We start from the raw sequence: 24,074 nt of genomic DNA, 5'->3' as shown, positions 1-24,074 counted from the left end.
TTCTTCACATACTAATCGCACGTCTCAGTTATCGTGTTAATGTGTTTTTGCTCTTGATAAGGAAAATGCTCGGTAGAACGGCAAAAAGATAGAATGCGAAAAAATAAATGCGAATGCTAAAAAATTTAGCAACTTAAGACATTTCTTGATTAGAAATTTTTAATGGATAATTCATATTGCCTTTTAAATGTTGTGATACATTGAATTGTTTGAAGAAAAGTTACAGTTATTGTATGTATTATCAAACATTATAACTTTGTTTGCACACTCTAAGAGAGGTCTGTAAAAATAGGGCTCAATGTACTGTTAATATGAAGGAAATTTTCCATATTGATTTTTCTGTATTTTATTTACCTGTATTTTAAACTACGCTTTGCATTGTGTTGTGTTTTAAGATTAAAGCCAACTTAATATCTGTAAATTTAACAGATAATGGAGAAACCAGAACCTTTTCCACTTTTCTACAGATTTATTTATTTTTCTTACAGTGTGGTCATTTATGAAATCTTAAATTGTATTATAAGGTTTTATAAGGCGTTGTAAAAGCACAGGTCCAGCTCAAAAATCCAATGCGATAAGCCATGTTTTCATGTCTTTTTTGTTGTTGTTGTTTTTCTATTTATATGTTGTATACCTTTTATAGTGCCAAATTATTAAGCTTCAGTTAAAATGTTATGGGAACATTTGACCTATTGATAATTTCCTGCAGAGCTGCTCTAGTTGACTAACACTCTTTCGCTCGCTCTCTCAGGACAAATCTGGAGTTAGAGTTGGTTCATCGTGGGGGGAATCTGTGCAGTGGGGGGGCCAGTGCTGCTGCCAAACGCTCCTGTCTCAGTGAGTTTCTTTCTTTTTCTCTCTCTTTTTGTTTTTTAGTTTAATGTTTATTGGATTGATTTTATATATATATATACATTTATTTTGTTATCAGAATAAAATTTGAGTGACAAAATGTCCAAATTTCCGGAGTATACAGTACTAATGGCTTTGTTAGTGAATAATGCAGATTTAGGGTGTGTTCACACTTGTAGTTCAGTTCTCTTCATTAATGGACAACATTGCGACTATGACAAGAAGAACCAGGTATCCTTGAGCATTCTGTCCTTTTTAGGGTTATCGGTAACACTTTATTTTACAGTGCCATAGTTACATGTTACTACATGTACTTACTATAGTAATAACAGTAAATTATGCATAGTTACGTGTAACTAACCCTAACTGTAACTCTATATTATGTACAAGTAGTTAATTATTAGTACTTAGTACTTATTTGAGTAATTACAATATAACTATGGCACTGTAAAATAAAGTGTAACCGGGTTATCGACATTACATCCTGCATTTGGTTTTGACTGTCTTGGTTCGCTTTTTTGGTGCACACCAAGTTTCAGCCAACAGCGTTCACACTTAATGAAATGAACCGCACTAACAGAGCAATCGCACAAGAGTTCGTTTTAATTAAACCAAACTTGCAAAGTGTGATCACACCCTTAATGTCATATTTCTTTAGAGTATTTTGTGCCAGGCTGGGTCATTTTGAGATTTTCAGCATCTAAAAGTGCCCGCTTGGCAGAACTTGTCAGTTCACAAATACATGCCAGCATTGTTAATTAAAAATAAACGTTCACTTTTCGATTTTTTTGTGAATTGAGTAAATGTATTCATTTAATTACAGCAATTTTGCGCAAGTTTCAATTGCTATAATATTCTGCGTATGTCATGCTCTTTAGATATGATGTTGGCCTTGAATGTGTCAGCCACTGGTCCTGAACTTATTACAGTTTAATTATCTGGAGTAATCTGAAGTTCACTTTCTTCAATTTAGTGTTCAAGGACAGAAAGAGTTCATTGATGGGGCATTAAGGGATTCAACCTTGCAGTTACCAGCCTTGAACCTTAACCACTACACAACGCCACCCCAAATGAAATTTCCCTGGTTGTCCATGTGACAAGTGGACTACTGTCCATGATTCAAATGGGAGGGGACTGTTCTAATTGTTCAGGGGTGATGCATTATGGATGATATATTTGTATGGTGATGGACTGGGTGCAAGGAGAATATCGAGACTGCTGCTGTCGGGTTTTTGCAGTCAAGACCAGTCAATCGACACACAGGCTCTGTACAAATGAGTGTGTGTGCAGACCTGGAGCTGTCATGAAAAAATCCAGACACTCAAGCGCAGCTGAAGAGATTTCACACTCCAGCAAAGCAGCCATTTTCTGAGCTACATTAAACACACATCCATAGAGAGGGCCAGATTTACTCAGTCTCAGTACATTAGAGCTTAGCAAGAGAACAAGAAAATAGAAAGTATGGACAAAGAAAGAGATTGTGAGTCTGTGCAAATCTCACCACCATATTGCTAGGGTGTTGCAAGTATTTGTCAGTAGGGATGTCCCGATCTGGTTTTTGTACCCCGCTCTGATCCGAGTCATTTAATATTGAGCATCTGCCGAGACCTTGTGGATCTTGTATTTTCCTTGTGTTTGGTGCACACTTCAAGTAGATTAAAGTTCAGATCAATTCAATGTATTAGGGCTGGGACAATACATCGATTCTCGATTTGCGATACCTTGCGATACAGCACCTATCACTGTAACTGGAGTAATTCCAATGTAACAATTAATTACTACAGTAATTGTATTTATAGGCCTATATTATCTCTCACACACCACTACCACTAGATACAGGTAAAAATGATTTTTTTTGTAATAGTTGCTATGCAAAACCATTACAGTCTGTTAGTCAAGTATGAAGCCAAACGCAACCCATAGTAATGTGTTATGGCAATGACATCTCAAATAGTCTGACAGCAGATAAAAATAAACAGTAAATAAATTATTTTAGAGTGATTCGTCACTTCGTTACCTGAATGTGTCAAGTCACCTTTATTTATATAGCGCTTTTTACAATGCAGATTGTATCAAAGCAGCTTTACATTGATAACTGGTACATAGTTTTTGCTGCACAGCAGGCAGATCAAAGCACTGTTGAATAAATGTCAAGAATACTGTTGAATATCAAATGTCAAGTGTCCCCAACTAAGCAAGCCAAAGGCGACAGCGGCAAGTGTGACGCGATAGAATGGACCTCATTGGTTCTCATGTGTCACACACATATTTTCTTTTCCTTTTGATGGCGGTTAGCAAACCAACTTGAAGGTGCATACCGCCACCTACTGCACAACAACCGCGTGATTGGGCCTAGCGTAGCCGATACCGATCAGTTAAAAAAAAATGCTGAATCTGCCCCGATTCTTGAGATCAGCTCGGGACATCCCTAGTTGCTAGAATATAATTTTTCAGCATGTCTTTTTAGTTTTGCATTTTGTTTCACTTTTTGTTTTATTTTTCAAAGCATGCGGTTGCAAGGCTGTTCTAGGTCGTTACTAGATGTTTGCTTATTGGCCCAAATCAGAAGAGCCTATCCTATTTATTGAGGTGAAAAGTGTATGTCCAATCACTTCAGTAAGAGATTATCCATGGCTAGGTGTGCATTACACAATTTTAATACACAATGGTGAGGCAAAGAACCACCTGATTCTCAGTTTAGTGACTCCGCAAAGCTTGATAAGATAGTGTAATGCACACATAGCTGTAAATTATTTGTACCATGGACAAGTTAAAGATGTTTGCATCACAATATTCGACTGGAAGGGTAAAAATTATGGTTGTTTTCATCAGTTATGACTTGTTACCTGCATCTGTGCAGCGTCTCTCTACTAACAATGAAGCTGCGAGTTTAATTACTTCAAAAACAGTGACTTGTTCAGATGTAAGTGGCTTGTAAGTAGTTGCCTTAGAGAATGTTCTATTCCACTGCTGTCAGATGTCCTCTAGCTTAGTCCGAGTGATTCTGGGTTGTATTTTGGAGAGTTTGATTGTCATTTAATGTTAACTTTTTCTCTGGATGTTAGTGTAGATTGGAGGACTTTCGCTTTTGTCAGTCTCTTTCTCACTGGTGTTTCATATATGTGTGTGTGATTGATGGCATGTGAAGAGGGCCGGGTGTGCACACTATAATCACAGGTGGGTGGAGACGCAAAATCAATATGGAGCCAGAGAGTGTGTGAGGATAGGGGTGGAGAGACGAGGAATAGAGCGATGCAGAGATCTCAGTTTCAGCTGTCAGGCTACATGATGAAGTGATTGGGAAATGAATAGAAACAAGAGGATGGAGGAATGGAATAAATATCTGAAAATCTCTCACATTTCCATGTGCCATCATGTCTGAGGTTTAGACCTTTTTTGCATTTAAACATTTTTGCAATATAACAAAATGCAGACATATTTTTAACACCAAATGTGTTGCTACTTGTCTGAGACATTAGAGGAGGAGATGGAACAGGCGTATAAAAATGAATAGAAGGAATCTTGCAATATAGTCCCATCTTTGTTAAAGAGTCATTTATGATTTTAAAGTAAAAAGAAACATTTTTTTGACCAACAGTTTTTGAGACTCCCAAAGGTGTTGTCGAGATCGTGAGCTGAGAAGTTTGCAGTTATTCATAACTTTGTGACAGTGAAATTGTGCTGTTGCTTAAGAAAAAAAAAAAAAAAAAAAAGTTGTGTACAGTTCAAAAGTTTGGGGTCAGTCAGGTTTTTAAATGTTTTTGAAAGGGCGGTTTATGATGATCAAGGCTACGTTTATTTGGTACAGAGAAATACAAGAAAAACAGTAAATTTGTATAAAACATGATTACAATTTAAAATAATCTAAAAAAAAATAAATAATAATAATATAACCTGAATCTATTTTAAAATATAATTTATTCCTGTGATCAGAGCTGATTTTTCATCATCATTACTCCAGTCTTTAGTGTCACATGATCTTTCAGAAATCATTCTGATGCTCAAGAAACATTTGATTATCATCAATGTTGAAAACAGCTGTGCTGCTTTAATATCTTTGTGGAAACCTTGATGTATTTTTTCAGTATTTGTTTTTCCCATCTTTCTTACAGTCATCTATAGGTGGTGCTATTGCTCTATCATAAGTCTGTTGATGAGCCTGCTTCCTGAATGTTGCTGGTGTTTTGTTTCTGGTAATAATACAGATCTGGCATCACAGAATCCCCACAGCCTGTAAAGCAGACGGAGTCGCATCTTTTGTTGCATTCAGAGGAAAAAAAATTAGTAGTTAAAGGCTAAACTAGTGTAAAATCCCAGTGTCACTTATTATTTTACTGTCTAAATCACATGACATTGCAGTCACAATCTGTTCACCTTCACTAGATGTACTGCTCACAGAAGTAGGTTAATGAACTTCTATTTTTAGAGTGGTTGATGGCTGTATGTGGGCATAAGTTTCAGTCTGACTCTAGCATCTCTGAGGCATGTTGGGAATAGATAGAATATAAAAGAACTATATCCTCATGTTCTTCTGAAACCTCAGTCTGTCTGTCTTCCTCAGAGTTTTTGTAATCTGTCTGCTGAGGTAAAGTTGCAGGTTCATCAGGCTTTGCTTCTGAAGCCCCTGTGTGTGTGTCAGGTGGGTTCAGTGCCTTTAGCACGTGTTGGACACAGCATGTCACAGACATTGATCTGTGTAAAAGGACAAGTTTTCATGAGGTCTAATATCTGTCACTTCCTCCTACGTACCTAGAGGCTTTACGCAAACTCCATTTATCATGTTACACACACTAACACTCGTGTATGTGTGCATTTTGTGTGTTTCAGATCAGCTGTTTCATGTGCTGGCCATGCACATGCGTCTCTACAGCATAGATTCAGCATACAACCCCTGGACCAGACTCACACAGAGCACGCACAGCAGAGAGACTGAGTGAGTACACACACACACACACACACACGTTTGTTTCATTATCTTAGTGAGGACATTGCACAGATTTTTATTGATTTTATATCAGGTTAATGATATTTTCTGTGTCCTAACCCAACTAAACCTTCACATCACAGAAACGTGCAAAACCCTACAGTAGATTTAAACCAAAACTTTTTTGGCCGATTTATTACAAAGACTTTATATATAGAAAGATGGTGCACTCGTATTATTACGAATGGGAGAAAGTGCAATGCGCAATATGGCGGAGTAAGTCCCGCCTTCTAAATAAGAGCCAATTGCCGATTGGTAAAGTCATCACATCGCTGCAGATGCCGTTAATCAGACGCACGCTTCCTATAGAGACGCACATTTAGGACTGCACATGCGCATTAGCTTGATCCAGCCTGAAAAATACAGGGTTTTGACATGATTTGAGTGTTTAGAAACAAAGTTTATGAGACAGTTGTTGTCAGATTTCATTGGTGATTTCAAATATGAAATTTAATGGAAAGTTCGGCAAACAGCTTTGGAGAATTTGATGTTTCCCCATTCAAAGAGATAGGAGCTGCACTTCAATGCCCGAGAGGTGTTTCAAAGATGGCCGCCAAGTGAAATGACTTGTTTTAAAGGGACTTTGTTTATAAGCTTTTTAAGACCAGGAATGAGCTCTCTAGTCAGTTGTCATAATGTTACACTATGTAAGTGAGTATATTTGGCCCTCACAAGTATAGCCAAACCTACACACACACACGCGCACACACATTTTCTGAACTGATCCTGGCACAGCAAAATCAGAGTTCAGTCCTTTTTATGAAATTTTTGACAATAGAACTTGGTCAAATGCTTATTCCCATGATCCAGTAAAATTGTCTCCCTACATACACTACATGTACATTCAAAATCATTCAGTAGGATTTGTTTTTATTATTTAGAATTTTATACTTTTATTCAGCAAAGATGCATTAAATTGATAATGTATAATGATTTCTATTTCAAACAAATGCTGTTCTAAAATCATCAAAGAATAGAAATGAATCTTTCTATTAATTTCAACATTGACAATGAAACCAGTGAAGTCTGATTTACAAACAAATGACTCTTATAGGGCAGTTCTTCTAATAAATCAGTCAAAAAGAACTTGACTGGATGGCGTTAATGTTGATACACATACACAAAAGAGTTTTGCTGCTATAAATGTTTTTTTATTTAAAAAATAAAAACAACATGCTAAAAGAAGTATTATTGTTACTCTCAGTGGCTTTTTATTATGTTTTTTCTCGACTGCTGCTGCATCTTTTTGAAAGAGAGACAGAGAGAGAGAGAAAGACTTGAGCAAATGGGGTTTCCATAGATACTAATAACTGCTGCATCTCGCAAATTATGGTGTGCCGCACTACATTTCATGAGTGCTGCGGTTTATTTTGAGGGTTTATGGCTGTGTGGAGGTTACCACTCACCACATCTCCTGTTTAAAAGGCACTTAACACTGTCGGGCTGGTTAAGTGGCCTCATTTCTCCTGCGTTCAGGCGGTAAGACAGGGTTTTCACCTGTGTGTCTCTTAGGACTGTTAGCCGGGCTGGACTCAGACTCAGAGGGGAGGCAGCTGTGGTTATAAATACCTTGTTAGGGGCTTTTGAAGGAAAACTCTGTCACTACAACCCTCGGGCACTTTCGCTGAGCTATTAATACAGCCATTAGAATAAAAGCACTGCTGTCCCTGTTTCTGCCTGCCCACAATCACTTGTCAAACAGAAAAAAGATGATCTGAGAGTTGTGTTTGGACAGTAAAGTCAGTGAATGTCATTGCTTTCTGGATGTCCAATATGAAAGTGTCATCTGCACTCAAAGCTTTTCTCAGAACTTTTTGCTCAATGTCTTTTACTCAGCCGGTGGTGTTGTGATTTTTAGTGGATGTTTAGTCAGTTCTCCTCGAGTACAAGTAACCACAGATAGAGTTCATCACATTAAAAAAATCAGAAAATGTCAAAATATTTTAAACCTCTGTTCAAATGTTTTGCTCTAATGGACAGCACTCAGTCCCACGCACTCAAATAGTTGTCTGCTAAATAAATAAATACTTGCTTTTCTGTTTTCTTTTATAATTTAATTGCGGTCTTAGGTTATTTTATGTAACCTGCCCACCTACTGTACATTTACCGTAAAATTCCATTGAAAGGACTTCATGGATATTCGCCCACAGTGATGGTCCTCTTTTACATAATGATTTAGGTTGTGTGGGCAAGATAGTATTGTCTGTAGATCACATAGATCATGCAGCTAATGTAAAAATGCTGTGTATAGTTGATGTTTATGTTTTAGATGCTCGCTCTTTGTTTGTAGTGATCATGCGCTTGTGTTTCTACAGCATTTAGTGTTGTACTGTTGTATGATTCTGTGTTTTGTGTGCAGGTTCTGTGATGATGAACGTCCCGAGGTGCCTATGCTCTTCAGAGATGTCCCGTCCCTCCTCATCATCTTCATCCTCACCATGCCACAGCCTTTACGCAAAGGTAACGCACACAAGCACACATACATACACAGTAATATGAAATCACAAATACTGTTCATGTTCACACCACACAGTAAATGCCAAATTTATCAAGTAAGGCTGACGAATTAACAGTTAAAAATAAAAATGTGATTTAAAAAAAGAAAACATTCAATCAAAAACAATGAGTCTTACCCTCTGACCTGTACGTAAATTCTAGAATTAGGTAAAGGCATTTCTACCATCACATCAATTTCAATTTGAAGCACCACCTTCATGCTTTAACAAAACAGCCAAAAGTTTCCATCTGAGATTTATTTAGATAGATCGCTGTTTGAGTATTTGAGTTTGGTCTTTTAATATCACTGTCTTAGTACATTAAGTCATGTTAAGCATTTTAGATCGTCTCTGAGGCATGACATCATCGTGTACAAAAGAAGTCCCATTTCCTTGGCTAGGCGCCAACCAATTAAACGACTCAGGATGGGACTTAGGCAGAAATCATGTTCATGGATGAGATTACTAATGTTACTGTAGTATGAAGCAGAGCAGGAGCGATTGCTAATGAGAGACGAGCGCGACACACGGCTCGAGAACTTTTATTATGCCACAGTCGCCAGTTCGATTCGTTTTCTGTCGATGAATGAATGTATCCATCCAAACAGTGGCTCACCTGTCTAATAAAACATAATATATTAAAATGTCTTTAGTGTTTCCATGGATACTTTCATCCAAAAATTTTACATATTGTGACTTTAATCGAGGTGGTACTGCAAATGTGAATATCAGAATAAGTGAAAATATGTGCTACAAGATTGTGTCTGTCATTGTATTTCTGTGAATGGTATTTTACACATTTGTGACTACATGTCTGCAACTTTAGATTCAGAATATAGATTTGTGACTATTGTCTGCAGGTGCAAATCTCAACATTCAACTTCAGATTTTTATTTTACAGGTATTCACATTGGAACTGTGAATGTAAATTTTAGCTTACAAGTATGAATATTTATTGTACAAGTTCTCAAATTCACATCTACATGCTCTTGAGTTTTGCTGCTCTTTAACCTTCATATTCACCACAGGGTAATAAGTCAAATATACGATCTGTTGTCTTAAAGGTGCCCTAGAATCAAAAATTGAATTTACATTGGCATAGTTGAATAACAAGAGTTCAGTACATGGAAATGACATACAGAGAGTCTCAAACACCATTGTTTCCTCCTTCTTGTGTAAATCTCATTTGTTTAAAAGACCTCCGAAGAACAGGCGAATCTCAACATAACACCGACTGTTACGTAACATTCGGGATCATTAATATGTACGCCCCCAATATTTGCATATGCCAACCCATGTTCAAGGCATTAGACAAGGGCAGGACGTCTGGATCTGTGCACAGCTGAATCATCAGACTAGGTAAGCAAGCAAGGACAACAGCGAAAAATGGCAGATGGAGCAATAATAACTGACATGATCCATGATATCATGATATTTTTAGTGATATTTGTGAATTGTCTTTCTAAATGTTTCGTTAGCATGTTGCTAATGTACTGTTAAATGTGGTTAAAGTTACCATCGTTTCTTACTGTATTCACGGAGACAAGACTGTCGTTATTTTCATTATTAAACACTTGCAGTCTGTATAATTCATAAACACAACTTCATTCTTTATAAATCTCTCCAACAGTGTAGCATTAGCCGTTAGCCACGGAGCACTATCAAACTCATTCAGAATCAAATGTAAACATCCAAATAAATATTATACTCGCATGATCCAACGCATACATGCAGTATGCATGACGAACATATTGTAAAGATCCATTTGAGGGTTATATTAGCCGTGTGAACTTTGTAAATGCACTGTATTATAGTCTAGAGCTCGGGGGGCAGGGAGCGCATGATTTAAAGGGGCCACAGCCTGAATCGGTGCATAGTTAATGATGCCCCAAAATAGGCAGTTAAAAAAATTTATATTAAAAAAAACTATGGGGTATTTTGAGCTGAAACTTCAGACACATTCAGGGGACACCTTAGACTTATATTACATCTTGTAAAAACTGGTTCTAGGTCACCTTTAAGCAAAAAAATAGCCAGTTGTCAAAGAGTCTGATGTAAGTTTAACATTTTCCAAATGTAATTCACAGTCCTTCAACTCTTCCCCGCCATTGACAGAATTTTCCAGCTTTCCGTGTTTTCACTGTTATACGGTAGGGGGTGCCATGTTATTGGGTACATGCATATTACTAGAATAATGGCTGTTTATTAGTATTTTTATAAAGCACATGCCTTATTCTGCATGACCTTATTCTACATTCTTAATCCTACCCAATACCTAAACTTAACAACTACCTTACTAACTATTAATAAGCAGTAAATTAGTTTTAATGAGTTTATTGAGGGGAAAAGTCGTAGTTAATAGTGAATATCCCTATTCTAAAGTGTTACCGGTACAGGACTGTGAAGTTTTTGGGGTGTTGATGGTGATGGCTGGCAACCTTTTTTTTTTTTAAAACGCTGGCAGGGAAAGCATTAAGTGACGAGGTATATTTAATTTCGATTAGAAATGTTTCTGATTTCAGGCAGAATTACTATGTGAGCTCGTTCCTTGCTGTGGTTGAAAATTGCTTATACTGTGGTACAGATATTGGTTGAAAATGACTTGTATTGTTAAAAAAATGCTTCTCTTTGCAGTATTTGGGTTGAAAATTATTTCTATCTGAAACTCCATTCCACTCGGCCCCAAGAATGTCGTCGGTCGTGATGTACAATGCAAACCAATTGCTGCAGTAGATGTACAGCACTTAAAAAAAACATGTTCCTCTTTCCCCTCCTCACACACTATACCCTTCAGGTGTGGGTTCATCTTTAGATGGGCCATGACTGTCTCGGTTGATCATTGATTGACTCTCAAATAAGCATCATGTGTTTTGTCATTGTGAGCAGAGGATCGATTCGGATCCATCAGTCTGAAGACACAAGACAATAAAGCTTGAATTAGCACAAAAACAGGCTGTGCATGTGTTCGAGAATAGCTTAGTGCAGTCACAAAGACACTGCTGTGTGTGTGAGGTGTCATTGTCTGTGGTGAGGAATGTTAATGGAGAGTCATTGTCTGTATCTGTGAGTGTGTGTGTGTGGCTTTTCATCACACAACCGGTCTTAACACCTGCTACATGAACACAAGGGCTAATTACCCTCTCCAAAAAAAAATCAAATCTTTTTCTGTACACAGTCACATGATTGATTTTTGTGTCCTAACAAAAGTCCTATGATTCTCTTGAAAGCTCTGCCGTCTATAGAGCTGTTTGAGTGGGAGTCTCTCTGTGCTTCTTGTTATTGGAACAGAAGCTTTTATTCAAGGATGCAACTGAGATATTTATGCTTGGGGAGACCAAAGTAAAAGTGTAAGAATCTGGTGTGGAGAGAAAAAAAAGATATATTGATAGAATGACATTCTAGTTATTGCCCTGCTTCAATCCATAGACTTTAGTTACAGTAGACAGCATATTTGTTGTGTATGAACAATTTGTGAGGAACAGAAGTCCAATCCAGTTTAAATTGTCCTACTGTCTCAAGGTCTTGGTTCACATTTCATTTTCATATCTGCATTGTTGACCACTGGAAATATATTGAACGAAGCATATTCAATGTACTCTACCGTTCAAACCACAACTGTTTTCAACATTAAAGGTGCTCTAAGTGATCCTGGGTGGAGTAACTTCCTGTTGACGTTTGAAGTGTTGTCAAACAAAACAGAGGCTAGCTAGACCCTCCCATCCGTGCTTCCTGAAACAGTCATGAACGCGCATTTAAAATCATTCTTGTCAGTTATTGGCTGGAGCATGTTTATTATGTTTTGTGGTCCAGGCTGTACCAGTTTGTTTTTATTGCCGTTTTTCGGAGCTTGTGGCGACTACAGAGACCGCGTTTTTTTTACAGTGTGTTCAGGGGACAGGCAGCTAGCGGATAGTGAGGAGATGTTTGCTGTATGTGACAAAAAATGTTTTGGCCTAAAAACGCGTGACATCGCTTAGAGGACCTTTAATAATAGGGATGCACTGATACCATTTTTAAGGACCGAGTACGAGTACCGATACTTTTTTTTCTAGTACTCACAGATACCGATGCCTATATATTTATTAATTTCTCTCTCTCTCTTTGTTTTTTTTTTTTTTTTGGTGATGTTTTAGTTTTCCAAGCACAACACAGTGAGACAAATGAATGTAGGACAGCTTCTTTATTATTACTCCAATGAAAAAAAAAAAATAATTTTTATGTGCTTGTCACAAACTTAAAGAACAAAAGTTTCACAGTGTCCAATAACTTTCAAAGGGCATGATTACCAATATATATAATTGTTGTTATATAAAAAGAAATTTACAAACAAATTACAAACAATACAACAAATACTATAGAGATACAAATTAAATAAACTTGTTTTTCAGATACTGTAGGTTTATTTACCATGTATACATTTATTTAAAATCTTTTGTTGTTTTATTAACATTAATGACAAATATAGGCTACGGTCCCTTTTAAGACCGAATCCATGGATACTGACACGTATCCTGTTTTCACCCAAATGTTTACGTCCACTTAAGCCATAACCGACTGTACATTCAGTGTAATTCCGCCTATCCCGCCTTCACTAATCGATAATGAATTGTGATTGAAAGCATGCAGTTCGCAGTGTGTGTGTTGTCATCATTCATTTTGTAGTATTTCCACACCCCTGAGGCTGACATTGTTTCTGCTGCTGTCGCCGGTGTCTCTGTGCATGGAAATTCTGTCATTTGCGTCACGCATCACGTCATTTGTGTCATTTTACGAGTACGAGTAGAAGTACACGAGCTTAATATTGGTGCATCCCTAATTAATAATAAAAATGTTTCTTGAGCATCAAATTAGCATATTAGAATGATTTCTGAAGGATCACGTGACACTGAAGACTGAATTTGCCATCACAGTAATAAATAACATTCTGCAATATATTAAAATGGTAATCAGTTAGTTTAAATTGTAATAATATTGCACAATACTGCTGTATATTTTGTCAAATAAATGCAGCCTTGCTTCAAAAACATTAAAAAAAACCTTTTAAACAGTAGTGTATTGTTGACTGAATGTTCAACACCAATGTACACAATACTATAGCTTATAGCATGTTTGTCAATATACAACATACTGACTCTTCTATCCCTCACAACCTTGTTTTCATTCGCCACATTAAATATGCTGTCTACTCTGTATAAGGTAAACTTTGTGTGTTTTATGAAGCAGTTTCATTAACAGAGGCTGAGATTAGATTTAATACCACTTTTACTGGTAAATTAGATTTGTTAACTTTGTGGCAACATTAAGTTCATAAAGTTACACAAAGAATTTGAATATTGGTATAAATAAATGACATTAGCCTTCCTGTTGTTTGAACAGTAGAGTAACACAACAACAAGGTCATGGGTTCAACTCTCAGAAGGCTTTAAAAGGGATTGTTCACCCAAAAATGAACAAAAAAAAAGTCATCATTTACTCACCCTCATGTCGTTCCAACCCTTTAAGACTTCCGTTCATCTTTAGAACACAAATGAAGATATTTTAAATGAAATCTGAGAGATTTCTGTCCCTCCATTGACAGTCCACAGAACTACTATTTTGTCACTTCAGAAAGTTCATAAAGATGTTCTCGCACGTCAAGCAAGCATGCTTGAGCTTACGTTTACTGTATCAGATGTATGTGGTGATGAATGTTGATATGTAAATAAAAGCCTAAATCAGTCTGTTCATCATATAAAGCGATCATGTTTCTACAGAAAATTTGGACTAAACCACTCAGTTTATATGTATATGGATTAATTTTACGATCTCTTTAAGAACTTTTTGAAGATGTTTCCATCTGGTAGCACAATTTTACCGTTTCTAGTTGAAGCGAGCAGCGCATCAAAACAGCGGTGTGGATCACACCACAAGCACTCAGGATTGTTTGTGGTAATGATATTTCAGCGCTCTAGTGGTTTTATCTAAAGCCAAATGCACTTCGTTCAAGCCCTTCCAGCTCGTATGGGTTCTTTTCCATTAGCGCAGAGCAAGCGTTCTTAATTCATTCCAATGGAAGTTGAGCTTGACGCTCCAAATAAGAACGTGAAGCCCCCTGGATGTCATCATCCATCGCCATGTTTCACTGTAAACATTGTCTGATGCCAATTTGGTAGACATTGCCCAACTCAGATTTTATCAAAAATATCTTAATTTGTGTTCTGAAGATGAATGAAGGTCTAACAGGATTGGAATGACATGAGGGTGAGTAATTAATGACAGAATTTTCATTTCTGTGTGAACTAACCCTCTAAGTGATGAAATGTTTACCTAGAAATGTGCAGCAGTCATAATCTTGTGGAATATGAGTGAAATAGAATGTTTTTCTTTCGTCATATCTTAATTAAGTCATATTTAGATGAATCATGAACAGTATGTCCATGAACATAAAGTCAAAGCCTGTTTAAATTTCATGTTGTTAAAACATGTTTTAAACATACTAAGATAATACATCTTGTGTTGATGATAAGCATGTTGTGTGTTGTATTTGTGTGCAGAGCACTTCACGTGTGTGGTGAAGGTGTTGTACAGTCTGCAGTACACACAGGCTCTGGCCGCTCTGTCCATCAGATTCAGCCGTGAAGAGAGACTCGCCTGGAGCAACACAGGAGCTGCCAAGAAGGTGCGGCCAATGAGCTACACATCACAACCATCTCACCCAATCACACATCCAGCCAAACGCCAATCAAAAAGCTTTCTTACGCATACGTCAGCCAATTGACTTTAAAGATTGATTAACCATGCCTACCACTTTTCAAGGGCTGGTGCTCTGTCAAACTAAATGACGGACCAAATGTCCCTTTATGATTTTGGAATAAATTACTTTGCATGTACCATAGTTTATCATTGCACAAATGTCAGTAAGCACAAACTTCTGTATCAGGTTATGTTGAAACACTAAATATAACAGTAGAAGATGAGAAATTCGTGAAATAACAAGAGGAAAACAAGTGTCAAGAAGTTGACCAGTCATGAAAATTGACATTAGCACACAGGAAAAATGTGTTACAGTTGCAGATGCAAACAGGGGTAAGTGTTTTTTCTTAAAATAAAGTTAATTATTTATTATTTATCAGAGCATAGAGATGTTGAAACCATTCAGCATCCTTTTGTTTTTCAAATAATTCGTTCTTAGTATACAGATGTTTACTCTAACTGTAGATATATATTTACAGAGGAAATTCATCAAAATCATCCTCAGATTTTCTGGCGGTGAAGCATACAGCCATACAGAATTTCATGTAATTGCCTAAATATGGATCTAGTGTTAATGAAAACTGCCCAAACACACATGCTTTATTTCTATATTTATTACAAGAAAATATCACAAGTTTTAAATAAACAAAGGTCAAAGGTCAAGTCTAACCTGATGCTTTAATTTTTCGAGGTTACTGGCTGATTTAAGGGAATGGAATGAACAAAACTCAATTAACTAGCAACTCTGGACACCTATTCCGAATTTCATGATCAATAACCACCTTTTTATAGTTTAAAGAAATTTCCCCCCAAAAAAGGAGCTTTGTATGTGTCTGACAGTTCAGTAAGCTTTAAAGCGTGTCAAACAAACTGGTGGATCGCAACCAGGCTTTTTCAGTGCAGCGATTTGATTGGCAATTTGGCTATTCCAAAGCAGAACTATCTATTTTATAATGATTAAATTGCACATTAAGACCTATAAGCTAATTTTATTAAGAGAAAGAATATGTTATTGTCCCAGTTTGTTTAGGGAAGTGCTGGCAATAATCTTCAGATAACCCAGAGCGAGAAGATGCTACAGGAAAAGTCCTTCAGATAAATCTCAGTCAGAGGTTTTCATTAGCACAGAAGAGATCATTAGCAATGGTTCAACAGTCCTTTAAATGTCTTTTTTTGGTGTAGAGGGGCTTTATGAGAAATAAATGAACTAATGTGAAGAGTTTGATGTCATCAGTCAGACTGCTTTAATTAACATCTCTCTCTGCCTGGAACTTTCATTGCTTTTGCAAATTGCTGACTACAATTTAAAACACACAGGATGTTTCAAAACCCAGCAAGTTTCCTTCCTAGACAGCAAACTTGGGCATTATAGGTGCATTGAAATGTTCAATCCATTTGTGATGGCCAACAATGTTGTCTAGGTAGTCGGCTCACTAGGTTTTGAGAAACAGCGAATATATAGTATTTAAATCCAGTTAGTACAATGAGAATAAATCTTATGGAAACTTGTTTCCACCACGGAATAAAACAATTTAAAAGATAATTGCGACTTTTTTTTCTCGCAATTCTCACTTTTTTCCTCACAATTGTGAGTTTATATCTTGCAATTCTGACTTTTTTTTCTCATAATTGCGAGATATAAACTTGCAATTCTTACTTTTTCTTGCAATTGCTAGTTTATATCTTGCAATTCTGACTTCTTTGGTCATAATTGTTAGATATGAATTTGCAATTGTGACTTTATATCATCAATTCTGACTTTATAACTCTCAATTGGGAGTTTACGTCATGCCATTCTGAGGAAAATATTCAGAATTGCGAGAAAAAAGTAAAAATTGCAAGATAACTCGCAATTGCGAGGAAAAAAAGTTTAGAGTTTATTACCTTTTTTATGTTTATTACCTATCGCAAGTGCGTTTTTTTATTTTTTATTCAGTGGTGGAAACAAGCTTCCATAGATTCCAGTCTGGAGGGAGTAAAAAGCACTTTTTTTACTTTAGTTTATAATATTCAATGCTATTTCAATACGCAGAATATGCCAAACTCTGACAAATCATGGGAGTCTCTCCTGGGTCACGTGATCTCTGAGCTGACGAAGGCCAAAGATGTGTACGACACCAACTCTGAGGAAGCATTAATGGTGAGTCATCTTCAGCATCACGAAAGGGCGGCACAGCACTACAGAACAGTTTTATACACCATTATATACCATATTGTTCTGAATATAAGGTGACCCCCCCCCCCTTTTCAAGAGGTACCTTTTGGAAAAAGGCATTTTGAGGACCAAATCTTGTCTTTTATAAAGAAAATGATTTTATTTGAAAATATTGCATGTTTTAATTCTTAATTTTATACTGAAAGTATGGTAAATACTGGCACAATATACCAACAATCACATGAACACGTTAAGGCATACCATAAAAATAACCTGTAGTTCTCATTTCCAGTAGAACTCACAATAGCTGATTTCTCGCTTTATGTACAGTGACAGATGTTGGCATGTCAAAAACACAGCTGTTTGATTCACATTACCTATCTGATCCAGTTGATATGAATGATTTTTCCTTAGGCCAATCACATAGCGCTGAAAATACAGCAGTTTCTCCTTGAAGTCAGAGGGCAAGTGCTGGGCAAAACTTGTTCATCATTCCTATACCGCATCAAAGCGGCCGCTTCGAAGAAATCAACAGGCTAGCGTGTCAGCACGCAGCCGAAACAAGAAATGAGGGCCTCGCTGGTGGGTACGTTCAGCTCTTGGGCGATATCCTTCAGCTAGATGATGGCTCTGGTTACGGGCAGCCCCTCATTTCTTCCCTCGGCCACGCACCGGCACACCCGCCCGTCAGTCTCTTCGAAGCGGCTGCTTTTAAGACCGCAGTGTTCTTTTCTTTGACCATTAGCATTTTTAAGACTGTCTTTTCGGGCTCGCCATCTTCTAACATTACACTCTGACAGACCATATTTCTTGGTTAATGAGAGTTGTATGACTCCACTGCGTTTATCAGTCCTGGAGGACACACTTGTTTTACATGTATTTGACACTCCCTATTGTTGCAGGTGTATTATTGACATGTAAAAGTCTAGACCCTGAATATAAGACGACACCATTTTTTAAAATGTATTTCCAAGAAAAAACACTCTTATATTCTGAACAATACTGTAGTAATCCTTTCTGGTTCTGACAATTATGATTTAACTCAAGTACATAGAAATTATGAGATTGACTAAACTTTCAAAGCAAATTTTTTGGACAGATATTGGTCCCTGAAGTCATTAACTTACAAATTCAGCATCAGTAGAAATGATGAGGAAATGTAGTTCAGGGAACAGCAGGTTCAGATTGGAGAATCTTTTTTTATTGAAGAAGTGTGTGTAAACAAGTATCCAAAAGCCCATTGTTGAATGTCTCTGTGGGACAGTACATTCACTTTCTTCTCTTGTTGATTTGACAAGGCAGCAAAAAGTCATTATATTTCCCAGGAAGTTAGATCTTTTTTCTTTTTTTTTTTAAATCAGTATACCTTACAGTAAAACAAATTTAACTTGGAACATTTTACACTTTACAAATCTAAGATAGTACATTAAATTAATTATGTTCAAGGACTATATGTGGACTCTACCCTTCAAAAGAAAAAAAAAAAGTCTCTTCTGCTCACCAAAGCTCACCAAGAAACATTTCTAATTATTATTTTTTAATATTTTTGTGGAAATTGATACTTTTTTTCAGAATTCTTTGATTAATAGAATGTTAAAAAGAACAGCAATTATTTGAAATAGAAATATTTATAAAACATATAAATACCTTTTGAACATTTGAATGCATCCTTGCTGAATAAAATGTATTTAATTATTAATTTCTTTAAAAAAAAAATTTGAACAACAGCGTATCTATATAGTTTTATAGAAAACACAAAGTTTCATGAGAATCAGCCATAGAGGAGTAATTATCTATTAAATAGTAGTCTGCAGCTCACCGAAGCTTATTCATTCAAAGCCAATCACCACGGCCGGCTGTCAGACGGCTGTTTATCAGGGCTTTATCAACAGGGAATGAGCTGTTATTAATGATGTCTTCTCTCTGTAGTTGAGCTCCAGTGTGTGGTCTCCTCAGTCCATTGAGTTCACCCTACAGCAGTTCTGTCTGCCCTTCCTGAGACTGTCCTGTTTACTGCAACATCACCTGTATGGAGACAGCTTACCCGGCTGCCAGGTGCACTGCATGGATGTCTGTAGTTTTATATACTGTACAGCCAGTTATAAATACTATAACCTAACCCTAACACCATAACAGAAAATATATATATATATATATATATAATATACACATTTTATACTGCACAACTCTGGGGATTTTGCTAAATCTACTCTGTTTAGAGTATATATGGTCCCTCTCTAAATAGTGTTAAAGTAACACTGAAACAGAGTTAAAGTCAACTGAAGTTTTTGTGTTTCCCTTTTCTTCAGTGATTCCGCTTGTTAAAGGGTTAGTTCACCAAAAAATGAAAATGTCATTTGTTACTCACCCTCATGTCGTTCCACACCCATAAGACCTTCGTTAATCTTCGGAAAACAAATTAAGATATTTTAGTTGAAATCCGATGGCTCAGTGAGGCCTGCATAGCCAGCAATGACATTTTCTCTCTCAAGATCCATAAATGTACTAAAAACATATTTAAATCAGTTCATGTGAGTACAGTGGTTCAATATTAATATTATAAAGCGACGAGAATATTTTTGGTGCGCCAAAAAAAAACAAAATAACGACTTATTTAGTGACGGCTGATTTCAAAACACTGCTTCAGGAATCTTTGGAGTGTTATGATTCTTCTGTGTCGAATCATGATTCAGATCGTGTGTCAAACCGCCAACGGCTGAAATCGCGTGACTTTGGTGCTCCGAACAGCAGATTCGATACACTGATTCATTGTGCTCCGATGCTTCCTGAAGCAGTGTTTTGAAATCGGCCGTCACTATATAAGTTGTTTTTTTTTGTTTGTTTGTTTTTTTGACGCACCAAAAATATTCTTGTCGCTTTATGATATTAATATTGAACCACTGTACTCACATGAACCGATTTAAATATGTTTTTAGTACATTAATGGATCTTGAGAGAGGAAATGTCATTGCTCCCTATGGAGGACTCACAGAGCCATCGGATTTCAACTAAAATATCTTAATTTGTGTTCCGAAGATTAACGAAGGTCTTATGGGTGTGGAACGACATGAGGGTGAGTAATAAATGACAGAATTTTCATTTTTGGGTGAACTAACCCTTAAACAGCAGGTGTTCATCACTAATGTTCAATCATCACTTAGTTAATCTCTTAATTATCTCATTAACTTTAACTCTGCTTCAGTGTTACTTTAACACTATTTAGAGAGGGACCATAAATACTCTGCGCAGAGTTGATTTAACGACGTTAAATGGACGTTTTTGGGGATTTAGTTCACATCTTGGTACAAATTTGTCCCCAGAATATGGTTAACTAGGTATTTACACATGTTTAGCCTGTGAGTATTCGCTCTCATTCAGCACAGTTGATAGACTCACGGCTGTCTCTCATCACAGGTGGAGGAGGAGTTTTCTCTGCTGACCGGCTGTCTGAGTTTGGCTGGCTCTGTTCAGTCCAGTGGATCCATGAGCAGCGCAGCGGGTCTGGAGTGGAACTTGAATGCTTTCGATCTGATTAACCAGTGGTGTTCAGAGGTCATCGATCTGTCCAGTTCACCCTCCCAGCAGTCTGTGGTCGGTATCTGTTTGTGTCTCGTTTCTTTGTAAACCCTGTTTTATTCTATGTGTTGCTAACACCGGTGTTTTAACCAATTGTCTTTATTACTGTTAACCACCTTGACCATCATATTTGATATACAAGATTGCAGAGCAGGTTTTGAACCAATAAGATTTCATGCTGCAAAAATACAAATTAAAGGGTTCATGACATGAGAAATGCCTTGATTTTTTTTTTTTTTTTTTTTTTTTTTTTTTTTTTTGTGTGTGTGCAAAAATCTTATAAATAACATTATAAGTGAACCTCAAGGAACATAATATAAAAACCAATGCCATGACCCCTTTAAACAATACTAATCTAAGTGACTCAAACATTGAGCAGGGCCGAGACATGCAACTCTGGTTGAACCAGATTTTTTTGTACAGAGTTAAGATGTTACAAAGTCAAAAGACTTGCTTTGACTGACAGTGAAAGTTAATTAAATAAATCTGGTATCTGAGTGATTTTTCTTGTCTCTCTTCAGTCTCTGTTAGTTCAGGATCCGCAGTGGGCCGCCCCTCGCCTCCTGCACCTCCCAGACAATTACAACACCATTTTCCAGTACTACCACAGGAAATCCTGCACCAGCTGCGGCAAGACCCCCAAAGACCCTGCGCTCTGCCTGGTGTGTGGCGCGTTCGTCTGTCTGAAGGGTCACTGCTGTAAACAGCAGGGCGTCTGTGAGTGTGTGCTGGTGAGTATGTAGCAAATGCTGAAAGCTGTTTGAATTATCCTTACACTGATGATGCTGATTATAATTATATATGTATATGTTTTAATCCAAAGCACTCCCAGCACTGTGGAGCAGCAACCGGTATCTTCCTGCTGGTAAACGCCTCGGTCATCATTATCATCCGAGGGCATCGCTTCTGTCTGTGGGGGTCTGTGTATCTGGACGCTCATGGAGAGGAGGACAGAGACCTACGGTAAAGCTCTTGCTGCTCTGATATTGCATCTAGATTTCATTCTGAGGGGCTCAGTAGCAGGGTCAGAAATTTACTTTTCCTTTAAAGGGCACCTATTATGCCCCTTTTTACAAGATGTAATATTGGTCTTGGGTGTCCCCAGAATGTATTTGTGAAGTTTCAGCACAAAATACCCCACAGTTAATTTATTATAACCATTTGAAAATGTCATTTTTGAGGCCTGTTTTAAAAAGAGCTGTTTTGGTGTGTACCACCTTAAATATAAATGAGCTGCATATCCCCGCCCTGCCTTTGGATGAGGGTGTAACTTGCATACCTATGGCAATAAACAGTCGGTAGAAGCAGAATGGCTGAGAGTGAGAGACCCGCTGTTTTGTATGGCATTCAGCCGTACATGTTTGAACCGGAATCAGACCCAGATGATGAAGAGACTCCGGCAGAAGAAACACAATTGAGAATGGAGCAGGACGTCTCTGAATGGTTATTTGATACATTTATGTACTTATAGAGTTTTAATCGCACCCCCTTTGCAATTATGGATGTGCAACACACACACACACACACTGTGATAACGTTCGCGCAATTTTTTGAAACTACAAACACAATTAAAGCTGCAAGCAGCGATGAAAGGGCCCTCGCACCCGGGCTCACCGCCACCCGTTGGCCTTAGGAAAACAGTGAACAGTGGTCGACATGCATGTAAGCGAATGAATACAGGAGAATTATGCCACTAAGTCATTTCGAATTGCCACACTTCCTGCTGCCAACAGGTGGCGCTTTGACCATAACAAAATATTGCGATATAGATGTGTTCAGGCCAGGACTGTTATCAAACACGTGAAGCTTGGAGCAGATCGGACATCATATGCCTGAGTTACAACAACTTCCTGTTTCATGGCGTTAATCGCATACATTAGCACTTAGCCAAGTGTTGCATGATTTAACGTGTTTCTAGTATGTTTGGTACTTTGTGGCATATTGAAATGTGGTTCTGGGAGGGAATTACAGTGTAAAGCATGCCATTTCCTGTTGCCAGCAGGTGGCGCTATGACTAACTGAATATTGGCATATAGATATGTTCAGGCCAGGACTCTTATCACACATGTGAAGTTTGGGGCAGATCGGACATTGTATGCCTGAGTTACAACGGCTTCCTTTTTCATGGCGGAACAACAGACTTTGTCATGCCGCCACGGGCACGCCCTTCAGCAAAAACTCTAGATCTTCGCAATTTAACGTCACAAAGGCCTTTAGATTAGACTGACAAAAAATGACATTGATCTGATTAAATCTCTAGGAGGAGTTAATCACAGTGTAAAACATGTCATTTCCTGTTGCCCCCAGGTGGCTCTATGACTGTAACTGAATATTGTTATGAAGATGTCTTCAGGTCAGGACTCTAATAAAACATGTGAAGTTTGGGGCAGATCAGACATTGTATGCCCGAGTTACAACAACTTCCTGTTTCATGGTGAAACATCGAACTTTGCCTGGCCGCCACAAACACGCCTTTCAACGAAAACTCTAGATCTTCGCAATTTAACGTCTCAAAGGCCTTTAGATTAGACTGACCAAATATGATGTTGATCTGATTAAAGCTCTAGGAGGAGTTCATTAAAGTACAACATGTTTTGTAGAGAAAATTCAAAATATCTCACTTCCTGTTGGGTTTACAAACCTTGCACCCAGGGGCTTTTTTGTAGGTATTGGGCTGTTACATCTGTCTACCGAATTTCATAACTGTACGTGAAACGTAGCACGAAGGGCGCTTAATTGAAATTTTGTAGGTGGCGCTATCGAGTCATTTTGCCACACCTAATTCTGAAACCCATATCAGATGTAAATTTTCACCACTTCTGACGCGTGTGCAAAGTTTCATGAGTTTTTGAGAACATTTAGGCCCTCAAAAATGTGATTCATTTTGGAGAAGAAGAAAATTTTGGCTGAGCAATTCCAATAGGGTCCTCACACCATCGGTGCTCGGGCCCTAAATACTGTGATAACGTTTGCTAAGTAAACATACACAGTTTTTAATACAATATCTTTAAAAAATATATATATATACGTGTGGATACACACTATACAAACAAGGTTTAAATTATATACACAGACATTCTACGACGACGACAACAACTTTAGACGTTATTGAATTGGCTGACATCGACTGAAATGACTATTTGCTCAAAAAACATTAAATACACTTACTTCTTCTGGAGGTGACGTTGGATCGCGAACAGTAGGCAACGATCCACACTTGAGGATTAACTTTGAAGCAAGACCTGCTTTGAATTGACCCTCGTTCTCAAAACAGTCAGTC

The 24,074-nt window shown here is 37.5% G+C and overlaps 1 protein-coding gene across 7 annotated transcripts in view; it reads left to right on the top strand.

Annotated features, from left to right (window-relative positions):
* Positions 1 to 24,074, top strand: part of ubr3 (ubiquitin protein ligase E3 component n-recognin 3) — an 89,258-nt gene that overhangs the window by 58,805 nt on the left and 6,379 nt on the right. For 4 of the 7 annotated variants that reach the window (XM_048192892.1, XM_048192888.1, XM_048192889.1 and 1 more), the window contains 9 exons: positions 752 to 837; positions 5,680 to 5,785; positions 8,196 to 8,296; positions 14,865 to 14,989; positions 17,096 to 17,203; positions 19,148 to 19,288; positions 20,633 to 20,809; positions 21,316 to 21,525; positions 21,618 to 21,757. In XM_048192892.1, the coding sequence (XP_048048849.1) occupies positions 752 to 837; positions 5,680 to 5,785; positions 8,196 to 8,296; positions 14,865 to 14,989; positions 17,096 to 17,203; positions 19,148 to 19,288; positions 20,633 to 20,809; positions 21,316 to 21,525; positions 21,618 to 21,757 (1,194 nt within the window). The remainder of the gene's footprint in view (positions 1 to 751; positions 838 to 5,679; positions 5,786 to 8,195; positions 8,297 to 14,864; positions 14,990 to 17,095; positions 17,204 to 19,147; positions 19,289 to 20,632; positions 20,810 to 21,315; positions 21,526 to 21,617; positions 21,758 to 24,074) is intronic. The other 3 variants (XM_048192890.1, XM_048192887.1, XM_048192893.1) reach the window with 1 other exon arrangement.

Source organism: Megalobrama amblycephala, linkage group LG6, assembly GCF_018812025.1.
Source record: "Megalobrama amblycephala isolate DHTTF-2021 linkage group LG6, ASM1881202v1, whole genome shotgun sequence".
Lineage (NCBI taxonomy): Eukaryota > Metazoa > Chordata > Actinopteri > Cypriniformes > Xenocyprididae > Megalobrama > Megalobrama amblycephala.
The sequence above is the reverse complement of the archived record's forward strand: the minus strand, read 5'-3'. Positions and strand labels throughout refer to the sequence as shown.